The 26,321-nt window shown below is 38.0% G+C and overlaps 1 protein-coding gene across 3 annotated transcripts in view; it reads left to right on the top strand.

Moving 5' to 3' along the window:
* Positions 1-21,872, top strand: part of SOX6 (SRY-box transcription factor 6) — a 636,354-nt gene extending 614,482 nt beyond the window's left edge. For all 3 annotated transcript variants that reach the window (XM_082628665.1, XM_082628667.1, XM_082628666.1), the window contains 3 exons: positions 11,084-11,317; positions 13,895-14,111; positions 20,667-21,872. In XM_082628665.1, the coding sequence (XP_082484791.1) occupies positions 11,084-11,317; positions 13,895-14,111; positions 20,667-20,970 (755 nt within the window). In that variant the 3' untranslated portion in view covers positions 20,971-21,872. The remainder of the gene's footprint in view (positions 1-11,083; positions 11,318-13,894; positions 14,112-20,666) is intronic.
* Positions 21,873-26,321: the final 4,449 nt, after the last annotated feature.

Genomic DNA, 26,321 nt, shown 5'->3' with positions numbered 1-26,321 from the left:
AGTTGCTCCATATCCTTGCCAACATTTAGTGTTGTAATCCATTCTAGTGGGTGCAAAATGGTATGTGGCTTTAATTGCCTTTTCCCGATGACTAATGACATGGAATACCTTTTCATGTGCTCAATGGCCATAACTGTTCTTCTTCTATAAAGTTTTTTTATGAGTCTTTTTGCCTATTTTTAAATTAGATTGTTTACTTTTTGTTTTTGGTAGAAGTTCTTTATATATTCTTGATACAAGTCTTGTCAGACATGTATTTTTCCCCAGTCTGGGCCTTAACATTTCACTTTCTTAACAATCACTTTTGATAAGCAGAGTCTTAATTTTGATAAAGTTCAATTTATTATTTTTCTTCTATACTTAGTGCTTTATCTGCCATATCTAAGAATCTTTGCTTACTACAAGGTCACTAAAATATTCTCCAAGATATTCCTTGAGGAGTGTTATAGTTTTTGCTTTTGTTTTAAATCATGATTCATCTCAATTAATTGTTGGGTGTGATGTGTGGTAAGAGGTCAAAGTTTACTTTTTTCCCCATATTTGTCCACTTGTTCTAGCACTGTTTGTTGAAAAAAATGATCATTTTTATTTTTATTTATTTATTTTTATTTTATTTTATTTTTTTAGAAGATGTTGGGGGTAGGAGTTTATTAACTTATTTATTTATTTTTGCTGTGTTGGGTCTTCGTTTCTGTGCCAGGGCTTTCTCTAGTTGTGGCAAGTGGGGCCATTCTTCATCGCGGTGCGCGGGCCTCTCACTATCGCAGCCTCTCGTTGCGGAGCACAGGCTTCAGACGCGCAGGCTCAGTAGTTGTGGCTCACGGGCCTAGTTGCTCCGCGGCATGTGGGATCCTCCCAGACCAGGGCTTGAACCCGTGTCCCCCTGCATTAGCAGGCAGATTCTCAACCACTGCGCCACCAGGGAAGCTCCTAAAAATGATCATTTTTAATAGCCTAGGTCTTTATTGAAAATTGACCATATATGTGAGGAGGATTTAATTCTAGACTGTCTATTTTGTTCCACTGATCTATTTGTCTATTCTTTTTTAAAATTTTTATTGGGAGTATAGTTGCTTTACAATGTTGTGTTAGTTTCTACTGTACAGCAAAGTGAATCAGCTATATGTATACATATATCCCCTCTTTCTTGGATTTCCTTCCCATTTAGGTCACCACAGAGCACTGAGTAGAGTTCCCTATGCTATGCAGTAGGTTCTCATTAGTTATCTGTTTTATACATAGTGTATATGTGTATATATATATCGATAGTGTATATGTCAATCCCAATCTCCCAATTCATCCCACCCCCCCTTTTCCCCCTTGGTATCCATGTTTGTTCTCTATGTCCATGTCTCTATTTCTGCTTTGTAAATAAGATCGTGCATTCCAATTTTTTCAGATTCCACATATATGCGTTAATATAATACATTTGTTTATCCTTTTAACAATCCCACACTGTCTTTATTACTCTAGTTTTTACAATGTCACAAAGCATTTTTTACTGTAAGTCTTGAAATCAGGTAGTTTGAATCCTCCAACTTTCTTCAAGTTTGTTTTGGATGTTTTTACTGCTTTATTTTTCATATAGTTTTAAAAATCATCTTGTCAATTTCTAAAAACAGTCTTTTGCAATTTTAATAGGATTGGGTTGAATCTATAGATAAATTTGGAAAGAATTGACATCTTTTTTTTTTTTTTTTTTAGTTTCTGCTTTATAACAATGTGAATCAGTCATACATATACATCTGTTCCCACAAGGAATTGACATCTTAACAATATTGAGTCTTCAGATCCATGAACATGGTGTATTCCTCCATTTATTTAGGTTTACTTTATTGAACTCACAAATGTTATATAGTTTTCAGTGTAGAGGTCTTGCACACTTTTTTCGTTAAATTTATTCCTAAGAATTTTATTTTCTGATGCTATTATGAATGTAAACTTAAGAACTTATTTTTTAAATCGCTGCTAGTATATAGAAGTACAGTTGATTTTTATATTTTTATATTGTATATTGCAATAATGGTAAATTTACTTTTCAGTTCTAGTAATTATTTTGCAGATTTCTTAGGATTTTCTATGTAAACAATTATATTATCTATGAATACACATAGCATTACTTATTATTTTCCATTTTGCCTGCTTTTTATTTCTTTACCTGCAGAAGAATGTTGATTAATAGTGGTAAGAGTGGACATCCCTTGCCTTGCTCTTCATCTTGGTGGAAAGTATTCAGTAGTTCACTATTAAGTATGATATCCTACAGGTTTTTCTTAAAAGTTCTTTATCAGACTGAGGAAATTCCTATCTATTATTAGTATCCTGAGGGTTTTTGTCATGAATGCATATTGCATTTTGTCAAAACCATCTTCTGAATCTATTGTGATGATCATGTTTTTTCCCCTTTGTTTTGTTAAATTACATTGCCTGATTTCAAATATTAAATTACTATTACACTTTAACTTAATTTATCCTGAGATAAATCATACTTGGTCATGTTTTATTATCCATTTTACATATTACTGGGTTTAATTTGCTAATATTTTATTAAGAATTTTTGCACTTATGTTCAAATCTCTGTCAGGGTATGATGTTACTTCATAAAATGAATTTGGGAAGTATTCTTTCTTCCTCTACTTTCTTAGTTTGTGTAAGACTACTATTAGTTTTTCCTTAAATGTTTGGAAGAATTTACCAGTGAAACCATTTGAGATTGGAGTTTCCTTTGTGGGAAGGTTGTTGGCTATAAATTGAATTTCTTTATTAGTTATAGGAGTATTCAGACTTCTTATGTATTCTTGAGTGAATTTTAGCAGTTTGTGTCCTTCAAGGAATTTGTTCTTTTCATCTAAGTTGTCAAATTTATTGGAATTAAGTTATTCACAGTATTTGCTTTCTATCCTTTTAAAGTGAATAGTATCTATAGTAATATCCCCTCTTTCAATCCAAATATTGGTATTTTTGTTTTCCCTTTTTGTAGATCAGTCTCACTAGGGGTTTATCAATTTTATTGATATTTTCAAATTACCAGTGTTTGGCTTTGTAAATTGTTTCTTATTCATTGATTTCTACTCTTTATCCATTCTGAAAATCTCCAATTTTAACTGGATTATTTAATTCATTTATATTTAATGTAATTATTAATTTTGATGGGATTAAGTCTTGCAATTTGCTATTTTTCTATTTGTTCCCTCAGTTTTTGGCTTTCTGTTATTACTTTTTTTCCTTTTGCTTAATTGAATCCTTTTTCTAAGCTACTATTATGAAAACTTTTTTTGGGGGGGGGCAGTTTAAGTTTCACAGTAAAACTGAGGGAAAGATAGAGATTTCCCATATACTCCCTGCCTTCACACATGCATAGCCTCTCCCATCATCAACATCCCACCAGAGTGGTACACTTGTTATAATTGATGAACCTATGCTGACACATCATAACCACTCCAAATCCATCGTTTATATTAGGGTTCATTCTTGATGTTGTACATTCCTTGGGTTTGGACAAATGTAGAACATGTATCTATCATTATGGTATACAGAGTATTTCAATGCCCCCCAAATCCTCTGTGTTCACCTATTCATCCCTCCCTCCCCTTTACAACCACTGATCTTTTTACTGTTTCCTTCTGAATCCTCTTTTTAGTCTTCCATTTGAATTACTTTACTGGTGTTTTAGCTATACCTCTTTGTATTTTTTTAAAAATTGTTTTTTCTAGATTCACTGTTCATTCTTAATTTGAATATCCTTACAGTTAAAATTATACTACTACTCATAAAATAAAGCAACATTTAACATTTACTACCTTTGTCATTTGTGCCAGCTATTTTTCTCATGTGTTTTACCTCTTCATATATTATAAATCCCACGATGCAATGTTGTATTTTGTATTAAATAGTCCCTTGTCTTTTAAAAACATTAAGCAATTAGCTGTTTATTATGAAATCCAGAGAAGAAAAAAAGTTTCTTAATTTAGTCACATATTTATCATTTTCAATGCTCTTCTTTGCTTTCTATGTATCAAAGTTTACATCAGATGTTATTTCTCTTCATCTTGAATAATTTCCTTGAATGTCTCTTTTGGTCTGGGTCTGCAGGTAATGCATTCTCTCAGCTTTTGTCTGAAAATGTATTTTACATTCATTTTTGAAGCATATGTTCATTGGATAAGACTACGTTGATTTTTTTTCTTTTAGCAGTCTAATGATATTCCATTGGCTTCCAGTCTTCATTGTTTCTAATGAATAATCAGCCATAATTTGCATTACTGTTTCATTGTATATATTATGTGTCCTTTTTCTCTGGCATTTTCCCTTTGTCTTTGGTTTTCAGCAGTTTGACTAGTGTTTAGGTATGGTTTTCTTTGTATTTATTCTGCCTGCATTTGTCTGAATGTCTTGAACCTATAAGGTGATTTTTCTCACCAGATTCAGGTAATTTTCAGCCTGTGTTTCTTCAAATAGTTTTCAGTCATGATTCTCTCTCCTGTCTTTCTAGAACTCCAGTTACACTTAGGACAGTATATCGTTTTACGTATTGCAAAGTCTCTGCTTACTTTTTCAGCTTTTTTTTCTTTCTGTTTTTGAGACTAGCTAATTTCTTTTGATGTATTTTTAAGGTCACTGACCCTTTATTCTGCACTTGAAAATGCTATGAAGTCCATTCAGTGTATTTTCATCTCAAATACGTCTTTCAGTTCTAGAATTTCCATGTTTCATTTTATAGTTTCATTTCTCTGCTGAGTTCCCACATTTATGCATTAATTATGATATTCTTTTCCTTTATATCCTTGAACATATTTTTAATGGCTACTTTAAAGTCCTTGTTTGCTAATTATACTGTATTTTTTGGGGGGGGGGTCTCTGGGTCACATTTTCCTTTTTGTTTGCACAACTGGTGTTTTTTTTTATTATTATACACTGTACAGTGTGGATTATAAATTGTAGAGACTCTGGCTTCTATTATCTTCCTCTGTTAAGAATGTTTATTTTTGTGCTAGGAGGCAGTTAAAATACTTGCTGGTCACATTGAACTTGTGGAGGCTTAGTTTTGCACTGTTAGGTAGTGACTCTTTGAGTTTTGTCTTCAGTCCTAAGATGAATCCTTAGTCTTAGCATACAGTCTTTATTCCTAAAGAGTGGTCCCTCTGGGGTTTCAGTGAAAAGCCTGAATTTTTCATGAATACTTTCTAACTTTGTAGGATTCAAATCCAAATTCTGTTTCCCTTGCAGTGGGCATCAGCTGAAATTTCGGCTCAGATTTTTCAGATATACAGCCCTGGTTTCCACCAGAATCATTGAAGTCGTCCCTATACATGTGAAGTTCAGGTGTCAGGCACTCAGAAGCCTCAAACTGTCTCTTCTGAGGCCAAGTAAGACTGACTTTCTGTTTGCATTCTAGCCACTCCCTGCTACTCAGACTGAAGAGTGTCTTCGTGGAAAAACTATGAAAACAGGGGGTTTACTCAGTGACATTTCTTTCTTTCTAAGATTGAATCCTCTCCAGTTTCTTCTTAATTTTGGTAGATCTCAAGTACCTTCAACTGGTTGTTTTTTTTCATATTTTTTCCAGCATTTATAATTATTATCTGCTTGAAAGTTAGTCTGATATACGTTATTCTGCCATTACCAGAACTGGATCCCAGAAGAGAATCTTTTGTGCTATATTTTACTTATATTACATTCATTCTGTCTGACAAAATGTAAGGTTTAATGGACCTGTGAGGAGGTATTTATTCACCTTATTTTTCTGTATTCTTTATTGCCAATTCACTGGTAATCATTGAGACTATTCAGTGGTAATTTCTCATTTAGCTTCCATTTTGATCTCTTGTAGAACACATTTGTTCATGTCACTACCCTGCTTTTTTATAATAAAAACCTTAAAGACTTCTTGGCTTTGAAGTCAAGGTACTTAGCAATCTTGCCCCTACTTACTTTCTGAATTTAATCTCTTGGTATTCCCCTGTTTTTTTTTTTAAAAAAAAACTCAAGCCATAGCCAGATTCTTTTTATTCCCTAAAACACTCTGTGCTTTTGTTATAACTCTGTGCCTTTATATTCACACATTCTCCAACCTAGAATGCTTTCACACTCATACCTGCTGGTAAATTCTTACTCTTCCTTTAAGATACTGCTCAAGGGCTTCCCTGGTGGCGCAGTGGTTGAGAGTCCGCCTGCCGATGCAGGGGACACGGGTTCGTGCCCCAGTCTGGGAAGATCCCACATGCCGCGGAGCGGCTGGGCCCGTGAGCCATGGCCGCTGAGCCTGTGCGTCCGGAGCCTGTGCTCCGCAACGGGAGAGGCCACAGCAGTGAGAGGCCCACGTACCACAAAAAAAAAAAAGATACTGCTCAAGCAGTACTTCCTCTCTGAAGCTTCCGCGTTATTCATATCTGTCCATTCCAACAACATTAATAGCTTCCCTTCTCTGCTTTCATAGTACCTTGAAATTACCCATGTTAGCACTTAACACTGTTTTGTAATTTTCTATTTATGCATCTGTTTCCCACACTGGACCAAATTCCTTAAAAACAAGTCACATGTGTTATTTATCTTTGTATACTCCATCACAATGCTGAGTACATCTGAAATTTGTCAGAAGTGTTTGCTGAATTGATGCATAAATAAATGATTCCTAAGCACATTATGGAATTTGCTAGAGTTCCTCCTTAGGGAGAACTTTATATATGCACAAATCCACACAAAACGCTTACTCATTCACTCACATAACCCTTGGCATTTACCCAGAAAGGGGGCCTCTCTAGGATTAGTTCAGGACCATTGCCATAGGCTATGATGGTTAAACTGGCCTTCATTCCAGCCCACCTGGAAAAACTCAACTTTCTGTATTCTCTTTCAATCGTTTAAATCACAGATCCCTAAGAAAGTTTTTGCCTTGGCAGTTTCTGTTTTTTCCTTGTAGACTATCTTTTTTCATCTAACTGAAAGTTTGCCTTTACACAGACTGTGATATGGGAGATGAAGGATGAATTAAGCTCAGGGAAACAGAGAGACCAGGAATTCCTGAAGTAAAGGGGACCAGTGCTTTCCCTTGTTGCCTAGTGTGGTATTGTTGACCTTCCGTTATTTAGGAATGGTGTTGCTGGTAATTAAAGACTCAGGTCAGCTGGAAAGCAGTAGTCTCCAAGTACATAGCTGTAGGTCTAGGCTTCTTCCAACTGCTTTCCATGAGAAGATATATTATGAACATTGAACTCACAAATGATTCCTCTGCTATTAAAAGTAAAAGAATCTGCCTCTTAGAATTATGAGCAATTCCCTAGGATAACTCTGGATTCTGACACAGAGCATTGGCTACTTTAGAACAAATTGCCTCCCCCCCGCCCCTTTTTAACTTGATGTTATTTCTGAAAATAAATGAGCAGCATGAAGTCACATTTGATATGTAGATTCTTAAGTTAATTATAGCAGAAAGTCAATCTTAGGCTTCGTATGTTCAGACTAATAGCATACCTTTTAAAAATAATTCTATATTATTATATAGAATTTTCCTTATCTGTTTAAAAGGGATTTCCTAAAATACAATCTCTTTTTAAATTTCTGAGTTTATACACATATATACAGTCATATGTATTTTTATTGCTAACAAAATAAATTATTACAACAATAATTCCCTCACCAGTTTGTTTCATGAAGCAGTTTTGGGAAGTTAAGGGACACTTTCTAAATATTCTTTTGATGTTATGGCCCCTTTATATTTTCTTAAAATTCTGACTCTGATCATATATCAGATCCAATTTAAAAGTAGTTTCAAAACTTTTGGTCTCTCTGGATAAGTCTCTTCTTCTTCCTAAATCTTGGATCTTGGTTCATTAATACAACATTTCTAGTTTTAACTTGGAATGTCCCATTCACTTTTCAGTTGACTCTGCTTGGGAGAGAGAAAAGGAGACAAGAAAACAAAAGATGTGCATACACCCTGGTGTTTTCTATTTTCCCTTTATTTTTTTATTTTTTATTTTTTATTTTTTTGTGGTACGCGGGCCTCTCACTGCTGTGGCCTCTCCCGTTGCGGAGCACAGGCTCCGGACGCGCAGGCTCAGCGGCCATGGCTCATAGGCCTAGCTGCTCTGCGGCATGTGGGATCCTCCCGGATCGGGGCACGAACCCGCGTCCCCTGCATCGGCAGGCGGACTCCCAACCACTGCGCCACCAGGGAAGCCCTCCCTTTCTTAATTCACATTTTTATACTATGTACTGTGCTTGAATTTCTCAATTTCTGGGAGTATTTCTTGTGAGACTAGAGATCTGCTGTGTAATTAATTCAGTGTCAGTCAGTGTCATGTAAATAATATGTACTATGGAAGGACAGACAAGGTCAGTGTAGGACAGTTGGTAGGGTGGGACCTGAACTCTATACCTTGGAGAGGGTGGAATTTAGTCAGGTAGAAGTGAGTAGGAAGGATATGTTAAGACTACAGTATGGAATGAGAGGGAGAGAGATTGGGTTAGGTTTGGACATGTCTGGGAGAATCAATTGGTATGGAGTAGAAGATGTACTAAAACCAGAGTCTAAAAATCTACGATGATCAGAGTCTGTAGGAGATTAAAACTGCCTGTTAACAATGAAATACATCCTATAAGTGAATAAATAAATGGAAGCTGGCTATTTGGTGTTGCTAGAGGTGAAGAAAAGCCATGACAGTAAAAGCAGATCTCAAATGTTAATCACCTGTAGCATAGTAGTTAACTTAGAATAATATTGAAATGTTTTTGCATCTGACATTCTCCACAAGCCTGTCTCCTTTTATATGTATGCATGCAAGTATATAAATTGCTGAATTCATGTCAGTTGTAAAGTAATGGCACTGAGGGCATCATAAATTACTATGGTGATCCTCAGGAGAAGACACTGTCGTATCTGAATGAGTGTTTCACTTCCAGAGTAATGTATGCCTTCATCTGGCCCAGCAGTCAGCATATTGCCCTGTGTTGATGGATATTGTCAGCTGGAAGCTACACTACATTTCACTGCACAATAAACATGGCTGTCAAACCCATATAAAGTGAAATCAATTTATCCTATATGGTCAGTGCATTTTAAATGAAATTAATGTACTGTGGGTATGGTGGCAAAAAGGTAGCATATTAGTTATGCATCTTGGGATCTGAGACTTTTCATGTAAGGGATCATTCTGTCTAGTCGGCCTAAAAGAAAGGCTGTTTATAAAATATTTTATTTTGCATGGTCTTCAGAAAGGGGTCCCTCTGCCCTTCTTCATGTTTAGAAAAGAATTGACAATATTAGCCAGTTCAGCCCTTTTATTCTGTCTTTTGTTTGCAATAAATGATGACCATATTTGCCAAATAATAGTGCACTTTAATGTTCTAATTTATTCCTAGCTCTGACACAAACAAATTTCTACTTAATCAAGGTAGCTAGAAATAGAGTAGGAGGGCAGAGATGGATTGGGTCATGTTGTTCCTGTATAATCACTCCACTGAGCTGAAAGGATTTACTTTTTCCAAAATGTAGAGATGTAGGTTTTAATGTATATTTTGCTTCTAAACTTTTGGGAGTAGGCTTTCCTGTTTATGCAGTAGAAGCCCTGGCTGAGGCCATCAGTCCAACTTTACATTTAACTATAGGAGTTCTCAGTCTATAGGGAGATATATAGTAGTTGCCACCTGTAAAGCACCCATCAGTGTATCATGCTGGTAGGGGGTATGAAAGCAAGCAAGAGCTATGTTCATTCATTGATTCATTTATTCAGCCATTCATTAATTGAATGTATTTTACTAACTGAAACTCTGTATGCCATGTGCTTTATTGGAACCTAGGGATACAGCAGTGAAGGAGAGCCAGTTCCTGCCATATCCTCAAGAAGGTTTCAATCTAGTAGGTTACTATGGTCACTTCTTTGGAAACTATAAAATATCAGGAATTTAGACTTAATTTCATGGGGGATGTTAAAGAACTACCCTCACACAGCAGAGAAATATATCAGGACCCTTGAAATGACTGCCTTTTAGTCTACTACTTTTGCATATGAGTTGAAAACTGAACAATCCTTTACTTAATAAGTATTTGAGTATCTATTACATGGAAAATCCTGGGGATACAAAAATGAGTGCAATATAAACACTAACTTTAGGGGTCTCATATTCCTGGGGATGGAATGGAAATATTAGAGAGAGATAGACACATAAGCAAGTAATTTCTTTGGAGCATGTAACATTAAAAGAAAGAGGAATGAATGCATCCTGGGAGGCATCATTGCAAATGCCCTTCCTTTGGCTTAAATTACCCTTCCCATCGTCTTTACTGCCCCCCCCATTCACGTGCTAATTCCTATTCATCCTTCAAGACTCAGCTTAGATGTCACCTCTCCTAGGAGGCATTAGCTCACCGTCCCGTCTGCTGGCACCCTCTTGATGCCCTGTTTACTTCAATATTAGAACACTTACCATACACTCTGTTACAGTTGTCTGTTTGGAGTCTGTCTCCTCCCTGAACTGTGAGCTCCTTTAAAAGCAGGTGCTGTTTTATTCACTTTTGTATACCTAGCACCTGGCATAAGGCCTAACTCATAGTAATTGCTCAGTTAATAGTTGTCATTGAATTACTAATTAATTCATGAAACACACAACATTTGAATAGGCCTTAAAGGATGAGTGGGATTTAGCATGAAGAAGTAGGAGAAGGGGCTTCCAGGCAGTGAGGGGAGCACTGGCCAAGGCACAGTATTGTGAAAGAGAGTTCTATTTGGGGTAAGAGATAGTTTGAGGTGGCTACAATGTTTGGCAAATGAGGCTAAAAGGATAGGTAAGAGCCTGCTTTTGAAGGGAGAAATCATGCAGGAAAGGTTACCTGGAATTGATTGTAGTAAAAATGTACTAGGTATATAAAAACATGCAAAATTAATTCTGCCCAGTGTGTCTTTGAGGCCTACCTCAGAGGAGCCTGTAGAACTGTCATCTAAAACTGTCTTCTGCTTCCAAGAGTTCATTTAAAAAGAAGAGAAGGGCCTAGGGAAAACAGCTGAACCAGGTAGCCAGCTGTGTTAACAGTCTCCAGATAATAATGCTTTGCACCCATCTTGTTCTTCCTGCCCTGACATTACAGGAAGTAAAGCAATGAATGGCTCTGCAGCTAAACTACAGCAGTATTATTGTTGGCCAACAGGAGGTGCCACTGTGGCTGAAGCACGAGTCTACAGGGATGCCCGTGGCCGGGCCAGCAGTGAGCCACACATCAAGCGACCAATGAATGCATTCATGGTTTGGGCGAAGGATGAGAGGAGGAAAATCCTTCAGGCCTTTCCTGACATGCATAACTCCAACATTAGCAAAATCTTAGGTGAGTGCAGCCGCTGATGCTGATCTTCTAACGAGTGGAAAGAAGGGGCCTAATGTGACACCTAAGGGAGACTGTGGTTTGCGGAAGTTAGGTGGAGCTCAGACCTGCCCCAGGAGACTGTCATCATCTCTGCATTTCCCACCCTGCACTGTAGCCTTTAGGTTTAGGAGTTAGTACATCCACCAGGTGCCAGGGCAGGACTGACTAAAAACTTGTTTTAGAGACAAAACTATTTATTGTATGTGTTAATAGGGCAACTCTGAGAGGTCACTGCAAAATAAGAATCATGGAAACAAGCTTTATCTCCTTTTCTTAATTCAATCTTTTAAAATTCGTAAGTTGTGTGAAACCCTGGGAACACTCACAGACCCTACAGTTTTCTGCTTTAGAATTCTTGGGCTCATATGTCCCTCTGCAAGAACTCACCAAGGGCTAGGGGTGAGCCCCCAAATAGTGTGAAATTTATGGAGTGTAGAACAGTGCCTCTAATGATAACTTTAAAACTTGTAAAATAAAACTACATTTACTTTAATAAGATATGACTAGTTCAAATTTCATAGCAGTGAGTTGAACACAGAGACCACAGGGCAGAGGCCCATTTTGTGGTAACTTGCCAGAGTGATTCTCCCGTTTCTCCGGATTAAACTCAAGCCTTGTTCTATTAGTGTAAAGCTTGCCTAGTGCAGATTATACAGTTTGGAACTATTGTGCTTAACATATTGAATGTATTTTATTCAACATGCAGCATTACAGTCAACATGTTTCCTCTTTAAAAAGAAAAAACACAGAAGGCACTGTTCTATTTAAGCTGTCATGATGTGACAAAATCTCAAAGGCAGCCGTTTAAGAAGCCGAAAAACATTAGAGACTTAAACTGTGGTTTTCATTTTTTAAATGTTTTGTTCAAAAGCAATAAATATTTAACCTGAGTAAATATCAGTGATCTGGACATACACAAATACACGTTTTGTCACTGTATAAATAATTTAACTTGATTCTGAGACATTTTGAGGCAGCGACCCCTAAGAAAATTTTAAAGATATGTAAGATCAAATAGTGTTGAAATGTTAAAATACAAGTTTTTCCTTTTTTTCTTTTTGACTTTTGAATTTCAAGATGGATACTAAATGTCATTACAGTTAAGTGGGGTTTTATTTTTAGAGTTTCAGAGATATACATGGGGCATTATTCTTATAAATTTAAATACCTTTCAAACCAAAATGGTCCTAATATATAAATTAAAAGTTTTTTCTAATTAATAGACATTCAAAAGAGAATCATTATTTCTCTGTCCCTAAATTTTGATATCTAACTTTGAAATTTTCCTTTTTTTGGCCATTTTATTAGCAGTATGAGTAAGCTCTCCAATGGGCACAGAACTTCTCTGTTTCCATTTTGGCATCTGTGGGGAATCTATATTATTGGTGTGCATTCGTGAAAAAAATTAAGAGTATAGTAAGTATATTCATTAAAATGTAAACTTTTAAGCACAAGAATTTTAAGAGCACCAAAAACCTTAACTGGGGCTTTAAGCTGCTGGGAGCCAGCCGAACACAGAGAAGGCTGTCCATGTAGACTCTCTACACAACTTTTGCACAACAATCAGGAAAAACAGGAATGGATGTGCTATTAAAACAGACCAGGATATTGCTGGCTGCAGAGAATATTTGTACAACTTTTCCATTTGTTTATGTATGAAAAATCTCCACTGAAGAATAGCTGACATCCAGTCAGCACAGCTGTTACCGCTTTATTCACCAGCGAGACACAAAAATGCAATTTGATACACGTAAAAAAACACATCCCTTCTTCGTCAAGTGTTTAGATAATTCTTTATAAACAATATTAGAGAAGTGAATACTTTTCCTTCTTCCTGTATAAACCATATTAAAAATTTTTGTACTTTCATTGGTATGGCTTTGAATTAATGTTTATAGTACTTGAAAATGGTATATGTATATATATATATATTATATATATATATATATATATATATATATATATATATATATAATTCCACTGTACCTTCCGGTTCTAAAGCTATAACTTCTTAAGTAGAGTGTAGGCTTTTAATTACCCTAGGCCAGGGGATACAGTGTACACCTTAGGTTTTTATATTTGGAAGAATATCAACAACTAACATCTTATCAAAGGACAGCTTCACTAAAGATGCTTGGAGTGTGGGAGATGTTTGAATTTCTGGAACCAAGAGAGTTTTTCCTGAGAATTCTGTCATACTCCAAAGTATACGTAGGAAGTTTAGGTTTTTAACCCTAGGCAGATGGATGGGGAAACGACCTTGGTGTAGGAGACGATCTTAAGAAGCAAAGACGTGTTTTAAAACAATATACTTATGGTAGCATCAGCTTTAAGTTATTGAGGGAAAAAATATAATAAATGTATCACATCCAAATTATTCTTTGCCCTATAGTCTAAAAGTTGTGTGGCTCGATGGTATGTGGTTATAGGAGCTACCCAGAGCACAGGTGAGTGAAGTGGTGGGAAGGTATATCTAGTTACTTGCCAGGAGTATGTTGCCTTGACCTCTTGGGTACTTAAGGCTATTTTTATGTCTAGGGTCTCGCTGGAAATCCATGTCCAACCAAGAGAAGCAACCTTATTATGAGGAGCAGGCCCGGCTCAGCAAGATCCACTTAGAGAAGTACCCGAACTATAAATACAAACCTCGACCGAAACGCACCTGCATTGTTGATGGCAAAAAGCTCCGGATTGGGGAATATAAGCAACTGATGAGATCTCGGAGACAGGAGATGAGGCAGTTCTTTACCGTGGGGTAAGTGTTCCTGCATTTAACCACCTGGGCTTTCCTGCGGTAAGAAACCACAGGATGGCTACTGGCAGTGTTTTGGGGAAGGAGATTAGGGAAGGGAAGAGGTTGTGACATACCGAAGGGGCCTGTCACAGGCGCACAGCCTTGCCTCATGGCTTCTGCTCAAATCAAAACAAACAGGCAACAGATCACTCCCAACTGATAACCCCTTTCATTGTCTCTCAAACTAATCTAGGATGTCCAGTGCCCACACACAAAGTTTCTGGTAGTTTATTTAAGGAGACACACAGGGAGAAAAAAAGAGTAAAAACTAACCTTAAGAAATCCCCAGAAGCTTTCCAGCTTCTCTGGGTGGTGCTTCTGACTCTAATCACAATAGTCTGCTTTTGTTGTGGGATTTACCACAAGATAATTGGCCTTGACATTGGTTAGAGGACCTCATTTTTGGCATAAGATCCAGAACTCCTGTTGCAGTAAATTATTCTGTGGTAGAAGCAGTAACAATGTGGATTTTCTTGCTTAAATCAGAAACTAGACATGTTTTTGATATCTTCAAGTCTGATTTCATGTCATTTTGTTTAAAAATTAGGTAATAGATTTCTGGTATAAATTTCGACTTGGCTGACTGGCTGTCTGCACTCGAAAGAGGCCTCTTGTAACCACAGTGGTCAGCAGAGCGGGGTGCAGATGTCTGTAGGTTCCAGCACACTCAGACCTAGCAGCACAGAGGTGGCAAACCAGAGGGCCGTCTGGAGGCAGTGGCCTGAGGCAGCTGGCATCAGACTGGGGAGACACTTGGGGAAGGGCTTGAGAGAGAGAAGTGGAGGAAGCAACAAGGAAGCTGTGTTCACTGTTAACTGGAAGGGGAATTCAGGAACTGTGCCGTGCCAGGGAAACAAGAAAGCTTCACTTGGAGGTGAAGAAAAGAGATGCCTTAAAGGAAGAGTAAAGAACCATTTATTTTTAAGGACACTCAGAAAATAACCTCATGAAACACAAGGCTGGTTTCAGATGCATGGTTTCAGAACATACAACTAATTTGGAAAAGTAAATAGAATACAAAAAAAAAAAAAAAAAGGCCAATGAAAGCAGTCTGGGTCACTATACAATACACTGGAGTGTTCTGGGGAGGAGCATAGGCTTCGGCCTTTGACCACTGAGTTTCAGACACTGTGTGACCTATTTGGGCAAGTTATTTAACTTTTCTAATCTTCTGTTTTCTCATGTGTGAAGTGAAACGAATAATAGTACCTATCTCATACGATTGTTGAGAGGATTCAATGAGGCAGTGCTTTTTTTTTTTTTTTTTTTTTTTTTTTTTTGCGGTATGCGGGCCTCTCACTGTTGTGGCCTCTTCCGTTGCGGAGCACAGGCTCCGGATGCGCAGGCCCAGCGGCCATGGCTCACGGGCCCAGCCGCTCCGCGGCATATGGGATCCTCCCAGACCGGGGCACGAACCCGTATCCCCTGCATCGGCAGGCGGACTCTCAACCACTGCGCCACCAGGGAGGCCCCGAGGCAGTGCTTTTAAAAGTACTTTGTGGTCTTCCCTGGTGGCGCAGTGGTTGGGAGTCCACCTGCCGATGCAAGGGACATGGGCTCGTGCCCCCGGAGGATCCTGCGTGCCGCAGAGCAGCTAGGCCCGTGAGCCGTGGCTTCTGGGCCTGCGCATCCGGAGCCTGTGGTCCACTGCGGAAGAGGCCACAACAGTGAGAGGCCCGCGTACCGCAAAAAAAAAAAAAAAAAGAACTTTGTATAATGCTTAGGACAATATCAATAAAGGTGAATTCCTGTCATTATTATTACTATTGAATATGGATTTGCTATCAGAGTAAAACTATATTTTATATCTCACTAGATAATCAGTGAATTTCTTTACACTATGGCAGAAACTTTTCGAGGTAAAGTGAGGCTTAAATCACTTTGTTATTTGAGGATCCCAGTGTATTAACAGATGAAGACATGCCAAAATAGGATTTCAAATTCTTCTGTGTTACAAATGTTGGCATTTTAAAAAGTAATGCCTTTAACACCAAAAGTACAATACAATATCATTGGGCTACTCACATGCTAATTAGAGAATTTATGAAATATACCAAGTCACAGTGTACTCTAGGAAGTAGAGTTGTAGCTAACAAAATATAAATTTAAGACTGTGTAATGTCTTCTTTTAATCCTGTTAGTCTATCTCTGAAAATGTATATAGTCTCTTTAGACTGGAGAATCAGAAGTTTAAATTTGAGATGTCTTGTCTTTCCCACCCTTCTCTCAGTCATGTCCCCTGTGTTGCATAGTGGGTCTCTTTTGCCATAGTCTGGAAGATTATCAAAGGTACCATTTTAGTTCCCTGATACTTATTTGAAAATATGAGATGCAGTAATTCTATGTAATTTAGTCCTCTTTACCAAAGGGAACACTGATACCAGCTCTGGACCGAAATACCTCAACACATAACAATGCATGTAAAATGAAACTCTAAAACAACTCAATAGCATCTACCACTTATTGAATGCCTACTGTATACGAGGTGTTGTAGGTATACAAAGTATATAATCCTCTAAATGAGATAAAGAAATCGAGGCTTCAAGAGGTCCTATGGCTACTGGAAGGTGAGCAAGAGCAAAGGATTAAATCAGGTCTCTGCCTCTGTCATGCCAAATGACTGAGGAATTGTCTTTACAACATTGCTTCAAAATATGCCTCATAGTCCTATTCTGCACAGTTGTGAGTATGACTGTGCCATTTGAGGAAGAGCTCCTAGACCCTAGAGAAAATAAGGTCTTTTGTTGTGGTATACAGTAGCATAAAAGGAGCTTTGAAATTTAGAGACTAAGGATTCTGATGACATAGAGGTCCTTTGTGGAAGGCTCATTTTAGACTGTGGAATAGGGCTATGGATGTTGCAGGCAATGGCCAGAATATCTTACTCTTTAATCTCCAGTGCTGAGTATTTTCCTCTGCCCAGTTTTGATAATACTTGCTACATAAAGCCAGGTATTATTTCCACTTAAGGATTCATATTTTCTTTTAAGTAGTTGTACTTGATAGATTATTAACTCCCTGGGATTCATCTTTGCAAACTGATCTTCATTAGATATGAGGTTATTTACAAGAGGGAAAGACAAACAAGAAATTCAAAGATTGCTATTGACTTCTTGAGGGAATGGGGGTGAGATCAATTTTTATAGCTGATTTTGAAAAGACATGCATAACTTTCAAGCCAATAAAATTACATATATTGCTCAACATTGTCATACATTTTACTGATGATACAACTGGAAATTCAGTGAGTTAGGTTCTTTTTTTTTACTTAGCTATTATGAAATGAATTTATCAGTATATAAAATGGAGTAATATTAGCTCTAACCTTGGATTTAACCCCTTCAATTGATAGGTTAAGTATCAGAGTTCTGTAATAATCCTGATAGGAGTACTATTAACGTTAAGATGATACTTATTAGGGTACATATAGCTACAACATTGTCTTTTCCCAAAGAACTATGGCCAAATGTAATGTATTTCCAATTTATTTGAAGTGTATTCAGTAATTTACATGTGAGCTAATAGAGAATTATGCAGATACTAAAAACTATTAAAATTTGGGGCTACTTTTTGAGTAACAATAATGGTAAATTATTGAATACTTACTTATGCTGAGTGAATTATACAGATTATTGCAGATACATCAAACTTATAAGATAGGCACTATCATCCTCTCTATGGGGTTGAAAAACACAATATTCAGAAATGTTAAATAATTTGTCCAAGTCCACACAGCTAGTAAATAGCAGAGCTGAGATTTAGACCAGGCTTATGTGAAACATATTTCCTTTTCACCCTTACACATACCTCTCAATTAGAGCCTACAAATTTCTTAGAGGCTGTATAGTGTAGTGGTTAAGAATGTCAATTCTGGAGCCAGACTATTCTGGCTCAAATACTAGCTCTGCTTCTTCCTGGCTCTAGGAACTAGTGCATAGCAATTCTTATTCCTCTGAACTCTCCACTTGCCCTTGGGAAACTTATTTAAACTCTGTGTACCTCAGTTTCCTCATATGTAAAATGGGGATGACAGTAATACCTACAACATCAGACCTTTCTGAAGACTGAATAACTTAATGTATCTAAAGTGCTTGGAACAATGTCTGGTATATAGTAAGTCCCAAATTAGAGTAAATATTACTATCCTAGAGAAATGATGCTATGTGTCAGGTATATATTTCATATTATAAAGAATTATGTTCTACTACATTGTGGTATAAGTGATTTGAACGTTGGCCATTTTGATCCTACTCTCAAAGAGGTTGAATAAAACCTATAAGATACTTACAAATTTAACTGAGTAGCATAGACTAGACATGCTATTTTTAGCATTGTCCTCCTGTAGAGAAAGCCAGGTTAGAATCTCTAATCGGTAATGTAAAAAGGTGTGCAATTTATAGGTTTAATCTCCTAATGAAGCAAACTTCATTGCCTTCATTTATAGATACTGTAAAGATCTAAAGGATCAGCAAACAGGAGCTTTGACAACACAAATAAATAGTTCCATTGCAATTGGCAAAGCTAGACTATAATCCAGGACTCTTCTTGTGATTTGGAAACCATGCAACAATGCTGGACTCTATCAGGAACAGCTCAAACTCTTTACTTGGGCTGGGAGGGAGGGTTCTTAGCCATCTCTACTCATATAAGCTGCATGTGTGTACTTTTACAAATATCTACAACTTTTGTTTTGATGTGCACATTCATTATTTGTAAAGCCCAACGCTTGCCAGCTATTCCTGTTTGTGAAATCTGCAGTGTTTGAATTTTGACTTTGCAATTGATCTGTAAAGGAAGGAAAAATGCTTTTTAGGAAAGTAACTTCCGATAGGCAAAGCTTGAGCCTGCTGGCCAGATTTTCCATTTTGTTAATTGATTAGTCAGTCAGTTGGTAAGGGCCTATTTGAAACCAGCTGTGTGCCTAGCACTGTACTAAATTAATATAGTACATGAGGCATTAATTCTGTACACAGTGAGCTTTCAGAGAATGCTATAGTCAGAGAAACCAAACATATACATGAATAGGTTAGCAAATAATAGTTTGTTATACACACATGCACACACAGAATGCATTGCACAGTGTTCCACATAATGTATAATGGAATACTAATTTTGATTATATAGACAAGAGCAAGTAAAGCTCTGAGGGAGAGAGATTACTATGCATTAGGGCCACGCATAGGCCATTCTTGAGGAAGGGGACTTGAGGTTTGGGTAGGGTCAGGCTGGTGGGAAGTACAGGTAAAGATTCCTATTTTAGCATGAAGGAGAGCATGAACACATGGGGGAAATGTGAATATGTTCAAAAATAAATAAGGAGTCTATCCTAGGAATTTTTTCTGGCAGTAAGGAAAGTAAAATATGTAGGATGAAATAATATTTTGGAAACCCTTGAAAACCAGATTTCTTCAATTATAATTACCTATGCTCACTTAATTTTTTTAGTCTCTTTTTATGCTGATAATGACAATGAGAACAAGACCAACATGACAGTTAGCTTACGATTCTGCATCCACAGAATCAGTGGTCACATAGAAGGGGCCTCAGAAGTCATATCCTTCAAATAGCCAGCCATTGTAGGAGTCCTTTCTAAGTTTAGCTTGAACTGTTTGAGGGCTAGAGAGCTCACCACTTTCCAAGGGAGGTAGTTTCTTTGTGGAACACCTCCTAATGCTAGACAGTTCTTTCTTCTTAAGTAGGCCATACTCTGCCTTTCTGCTACTTTGTAGATTGGTTCTGATCCTCTTCTTTGGTCACTTCTGGAACAAATCTCTTCCTTTTTTTGTGAAGAAAATCATTCAAGCATGACCATGCCCTGGCACCCGCTGGGATCTAGGATGAGGAAGCGTATTATTCTGTTAGGTGGTGGAGCTCTCACCGTTCTTCACTCCTGACTCCTCCAACCCCAGCTCCAGCCCAGGGCCACAGGACTAATGACATCCAAGATGATCCTTTCATAATTAGGAAGTAGAAGCTTCAAGGAGCTTCCCTACAACATTCAGCCACGGAAATAAGTAGACATTTACACGGATACCAAATACATGCTTTGCCGAATCTGACTCTGGGATATACTGGATCCTTTCTCCCCTTGATCTTTGTACAGTTCTCAGACCAGGTGAAGACACAAACCTGCTTAACAGTATCATTATAGTATGTCTCATATTACCAGCCTATTTTTTTGTCATGTCCTGGGAGATCTTAAAAAATGATCTCACATGTAACTTTGTGGAATTAACTATAGTATTTGTTCCAAATGCTGAGGGGTTACCAAAGCTTTGCTTTCATGTTGCAAAGCCATGGATAAATTGCTCCATTGTTGCTTAACACCAATCACATCATCAGGGAGATTTGCAGGACTCCTCCAGGAAACACCTTTGTCACATTTTGTCATTTGCTTAGAATTTCAAACAGAGCCCCCTTTTAGAATGTGTGAGGGGTGAATTCCGATGCCACATGGAAGAACATATGTATAGAGATATTTCCCTCTGTTTTATTTTATTTTTTGAACCTATACAGGCAGCAGCCTCAGATTCCAATCACCACAGGAACAGGTGTTGTGTATCCTGGTGCTATTACTATGGCAACTACCACACCATCACCTCAGATGACATCTGACTGCTCTAGCACCTCCGCCAGTCCAGAGCCCAGCCTCCCGGTCATCCAGAGCACTTATGGTATGAAGACAGACGGCGGAAGCCTAGCTGGAAATGAAATGATTAATGGAGAGGATGAGATGGAAATGTATGACGACTATGAAGATGATCCCAAATCAGACTATAGCAGTGAAAATGAAGCCCCGGAAGCTGTCAGTGCCAACTGAGGAGTGTTTGTTTGCTGAATTAAAATACTCTGACATTTCACCTCCCCTCCCCCAACAGAAAAGTTCTTAAAGAGCCCGCATGCATTTGTGGCTCCACAATTACATCAGCAGAATGGTCTTAATTGTTTCATAAAGCGTGAGACAGAATAAGTTTTCCCAGATTTTTCATGAACTTGAGTTTTTTGTCGTTATTGTTATTGTTGTTGTTGTTTTTTAATTTAGGTGAAGACATATTAAATATGAGACACCAGGACTTGAAAACTTATCTCAACCCATAGCTGTCTTACAAGTCTTATATTTTGTCTTACTTTTTTTCTTTTGGATGTTGATAAAGGTTTAAGTTACTGTTTTAGATGGGGTTAAACATTCTCACTCAGGTATGCTGTGCCAGCCTACAAGTTGTGAATGTGTTTTTATTCTGAATTATTTTAGAAAACAACTGAGAATTTCATATTGTGAAACAGAACAAGTCCACGGCGTGTGCAGCTGCATGTAGAGCATATTCAAAAGGCCTCAGAATTCCATTTTTCCATGTGTAGAGTTAAACTTTGAATGTGCCAAACTTTTTCATAACTTTTGAATCTTAATATTTTGAAAGTCTTAAAGGAGACACTGCAAAGTCTTAGACAATCTTTGGCATCTTAAAATAAAATAGCAAACCACACTTTTTTTTTTTCAGAAAATGGTGAAGTACTCAGGAATCTGGAGACAAGATATTGTAAGGAATGAACAAGGTTGCCACAGTGCATGTACCCAATTGTGTTTGCCTCTTGACGTGCCATCAGTGTGTGACGTGGTACGACGTCCACGCACCAGAGCGATCACCACACCAGATACCGACATGGTGGTCTTCTCTGCCTGAGACCACCTCTCACTACATCCATTATCCCTTTGCCTTTAACCCTGACATTCAGTCTTAACACATTTTCTCTTAAATAATTTATTCATTCCAGAATGTCAAGGGTCCACTTACTATTTATTTAAAAAAATTGTTGGTGGCATTAATTTAATAATTCTTTTTTCTTACCCTCCTTCCCCAAAGAACTTTTCAGCCCTTTTCACCTCCTTCTCCTGCTAGATACAAAGGTGTACATAGTGATTTTATGTCCCTGGAACATCTGGATGCATTTCTGAAACAAGATACTACTAAATACCTATATTGTTGCTTCTGAACATCAGTGTATATATGGCTATAGAGCTGTGTATTTGGATACAGGTGTAGAGATTTACACTTCAACAGGTATGCCCCTGAGGTTCCCCGTGACTTTGAATCTTTTGCCAGAATTTTCCCCTAATTCAATTAAGCAACAAGTGGTAGGATCTGCATCGGTGGCATTTTCCCTCAATGCCATTCAGCAGCAAGGGTCAACAGTGGTGACTGCCAGGCAGGAGAGTCCCACAGCCAATCCTAAAGCCCAAAGCTGTGGTCCATGCAGGAGTCCACAGGGATGCTCTCATGGGCTGGCACCTTTATACTGAGCTGCCTTGTCCCATCTCGCACATCTAGGGAGTTCTTTGCAAAATCCCCAGGATGCAAGAAGCCACGTGACAGCCTCAAAGCAAAGACAGAGGCAAATAGTCGTGATACATCCAGAGAATGAAAGAAAACCATAGGGAAGGAGAAGGAAGAGAAATACATTCCCTAAATGGGATGTTCCTAGTGTTAACTCTGGGGAACAGATCACTCCTGGGGCAGCAGATGAGTTCCTCTGACTCACTCCCTCCATCTGTGGCTGCATGGGGGTCATGCCTACGTGTGAACAAGATTAACTGCCCTTGTCACACAAGGACTTTTCTGGAGATGCACTGATGGGCTGGGAAGCAGCGAGGCTTCATTCCCCATCTCCTAACTGCAGGGAGCTCAGCCATGCCATTTTGACCTTCCTGAAACCAGGACTGATTGCCTATGGGGGAGCCTCACCCAGAGTAGTTTGATGGGAGAATGTCAGCAGATGGGACAGTTCACCTCATGGGACAACCAGAATCTGATCACCAGGACATAGGAACGGCCCCATCAGATTTCTTGAGCCATTTTGTCACTTGGAAGAAAATAGTGTACCTTCATATTTATTTAAGAGTGCTCAAGGCCATACCTAATAGCAATAAATAGGTTTAGCCAAGACATTACTGTCTATGTCATTAGCTAGGAGTGCTCTCTATAAACTGATTAAGGTACTGATAGGAATGTTTGGTTCTTCATATTGATTGGGGATTGGAACTTTGTTTTTGTACATTTATTTCAAATGAGGAGGAGGTCGTTTTCCTAAAAAAAAAAAAAAGAGTATTTATTATTGTCTTACTGGTTTCTTTTGATTATATACCTCTCCTCCTCAGTTCATTCTCATGTTGTTTTCTCTTTCTCTTTGACTCTTGCTTTTGCCCTCTCCTGCTTCTTTTTAATTTTGTTGCATAAGTAGAGTGCTGTATGGCTAGCATTGTATTGTATGTAATTAATTTTGCACAAAGGCAGACATTTAGAATAGTAGGTTAATTTTGTTTGTTTTTATGACCATGCCAAAATAATATTCTGGGCTGGTGGAGAACAAAGGACTGTTCTTTAGGACTGAAACTTGATTTTGCTTGTAGTTAAAAAAAAAAAAAAAAAAAAGAAATCAACAAAAAAAAACAACAAAAAACACACACACTCACAGATGTTGTTTCATAAGTGTTATAAGCACTGGATATAAATGGTATTTTTTATCACTTCTGACTAATGTGAAGCTGTTGTACGAAAACTACATGAACAAAAGTCATCTGTTTCGACTCGTGTGGGCTTGCCTCACAGTTGCCGGATTTGAGTCATTTTTATGTCTTGTTATTTCATTTATTTATGCAAAATCCATGTGTGTATGAACACTTTGTTTGAGCTCCAGCTCTGCCTCAGTACTGGGGTTCAGTTACTTCTAGCCACGTTCTTAAAAATGAAAGGCTATTCAGGAACGATCTGATTGTAAACGTCTCTTTCATTGGGTCAAACAGTGATGCTGTATTTGAATCTAAATTCTGCACATAAGCAGTTTATTCTATTTATTAGCCAAGTTTGGCTCTAAATATCCATGGAAATTAAGAATGACAATCATAGGGATCACGTCATTTTATTTTCAGTGGGGCTTAAACAAAGTTTTTATGACTTCACCATCTCATTTTAGATTTTTCTAATTGTGTAAATATAACATAGAAATAGAATTTATTTTTGGTTCATGAATATTTAGTGAAATATAAGTTATGTATTTCCTTTTTGTTCTCTATCCATATATGTTGGTCCAGACTAGAAGTTGACGAGTCACTGTACCTCATGGGGTAGTGAATTATCAGCCACAGTGAGAAAGCAGAGTCCCACCTGTCTGGAGCAGTAAAACCCATCACTTGGGTTCTCATACAGTTTAGAACCCACTGTCCACAGACTCAGACTTTCACTTTTTTTTTTCTTATAGAAAGTTGATGAATTGAACATGGTGAATTTCCAGCACAGCTGGGAGAGAGTCAATTTGCTTTGTGAATCCACATACATGTTATAAGGTAGTTCTGTGACCATTTAATAGCATGAAGCATGAATGCCATTATAAAGGCAAAAATCTTTCCCTGAGATTGGCCATAATGAAAGTCCCACCATGCCAATTAAAGAATGTTAATCGACTTTTTTTCCCCATTGCTCCCTATTTCCTAGTATCTTCAAATCAAAGGTAAAAATTACCTCCATTTTGTTAAAGAACTTGCAGGATCAGGATTTTCCTTGTCACTTAGAATAGGGACACTGGCAGACAATCCTGTCCTAAAAAATGGACCATATGGAATAGGAAGGAAGGAAAGGAAGAAGAAGATGAAGGAAAGGAAGAAAAAGAAAGAAAGAAAGAAAGAAAGGGAAAGAGGAGGAAAAAGAAAAAGGAAAGGAAGGAAGGAAGGAAGGAAGAAAGGAAGGAAGGAAGGATGAAAGAAAAAAAAAGAGAGAAAGAAAGGGAGAGAGAAAGAAAAGGTCAATCTGTGGACAGGAGCAGCCAGGCAGGCAGTTTTTCTGTTTCATTGGCAGATGCGATGCAGTATCTTTTCCAGGAAGGTACGAAAGCTTTGTGGTTTTCACCTGTATTCAGCTCACCCTTTTAGGAGCACATCAGTTTGCTTCATTTGGTATTTGATACACCCCAGCCTTGTCCTCAGGCCTGATTTGATTTGCCAGGGTCCTGACACCATCTCTCAGGCCAAGTTCTAAATTCAGGTGCGGGCTCACAGTGCTATTGAGCTTGTCAAATTCTGGCCTCCCCTGAACATTAGCCCCACTGGAGCCTGGGGTGTTTGAAAAGGGTGTGATCACTCTAGGGCTGAAATTAAAGGCTTCTTTCTTTTCCTTATGAAGCCAGGCTGCTTCTCCGGAGCACACCCTCCTGAGCGGGGAGCACAGGCACTAGCTGAAAGCAGGAATTGTTTTGAGGAAGCCCATCTAACCCCAGTAGGAAGGCAGCCCGGTCCCTTGAACACCACAGCTGAGGCTGCTTCTCTCAATTTACTCGTTTTGCAAAGAGATGACCTCTACCTACTCATTAGGGAAAAGAAAAAGAATCAGTTAGTAGTTATAAACCGTACGAGAAGTCCTGTACCAAGTGCCAACAACTGCAAAGAATGCAGCTAGAGGAATGTATTGACTTTATTACTGGGTCTTCCTTTCTAATGAGAAAATGACAAAAATGGTTGTTGTAGCCTTGCCTGATTTTGTACACGTTTGTTTAAGGACTGAGTTGGCACTTAAACTCACTTCTCAAAGTATAATAATATTGTATGACCTCATTTGTCCTTTTTCAAAAGCACTTGCATCATTTCCTTAAGTCGTCTGTCCCCTGACATGTTTTCTTCCTTAATAAACAACTTCTATCTGCTATTCCTGCCGATTATGTTCTGTTTCTGATGCCATGTACTATTGAGTGTAACCCTCTGCTAATATCACTGAAAATATTGATATGCAAACACATTTCCCTTTCATCCCCATGCCGTCTTTTCTTTTGGGGACAGATTTCTTCCCAAAAGCTCATGAACAAGTATTTGGAATGCTGGTACCTTTGGGGCAGGGCTAGAGGTGGGAGGGGGAGGGGCAACAAGGTAAAGCTTAGTGCAGATACTCTTCTAATTGGTGTCCGTGGCAATATGAAAGCTTAAAGGCAACTCAGTGACATATCTTGCTCAGTAGCTTCTTATTCCTGAAGAACCACAAGCAGAAAGTGAGGCCTCAGTGCTGGTGCTCTTGGAATATGGGGAATGTGCAAATATTTAACTGTTTTGTATGCTGCACATTTGCAGACCTGCTCATGTGCATTCTCCGTTTGTCTTCCTTTGTCATATGTGTTTTTGCTTTTTTGAAAAGT

The sequence above is a fragment of the Mesoplodon mirus genome (genome assembly GCF_964341445.2).
Source record: "Mesoplodon mirus genome assembly, chromosome: 7".
Taxonomy (NCBI): Eukaryota; Metazoa; Chordata; class Mammalia; order Artiodactyla; family Ziphiidae; genus Mesoplodon; species Mesoplodon mirus.
This window is presented reverse-complemented; position numbering and strand designations above follow the sequence as displayed.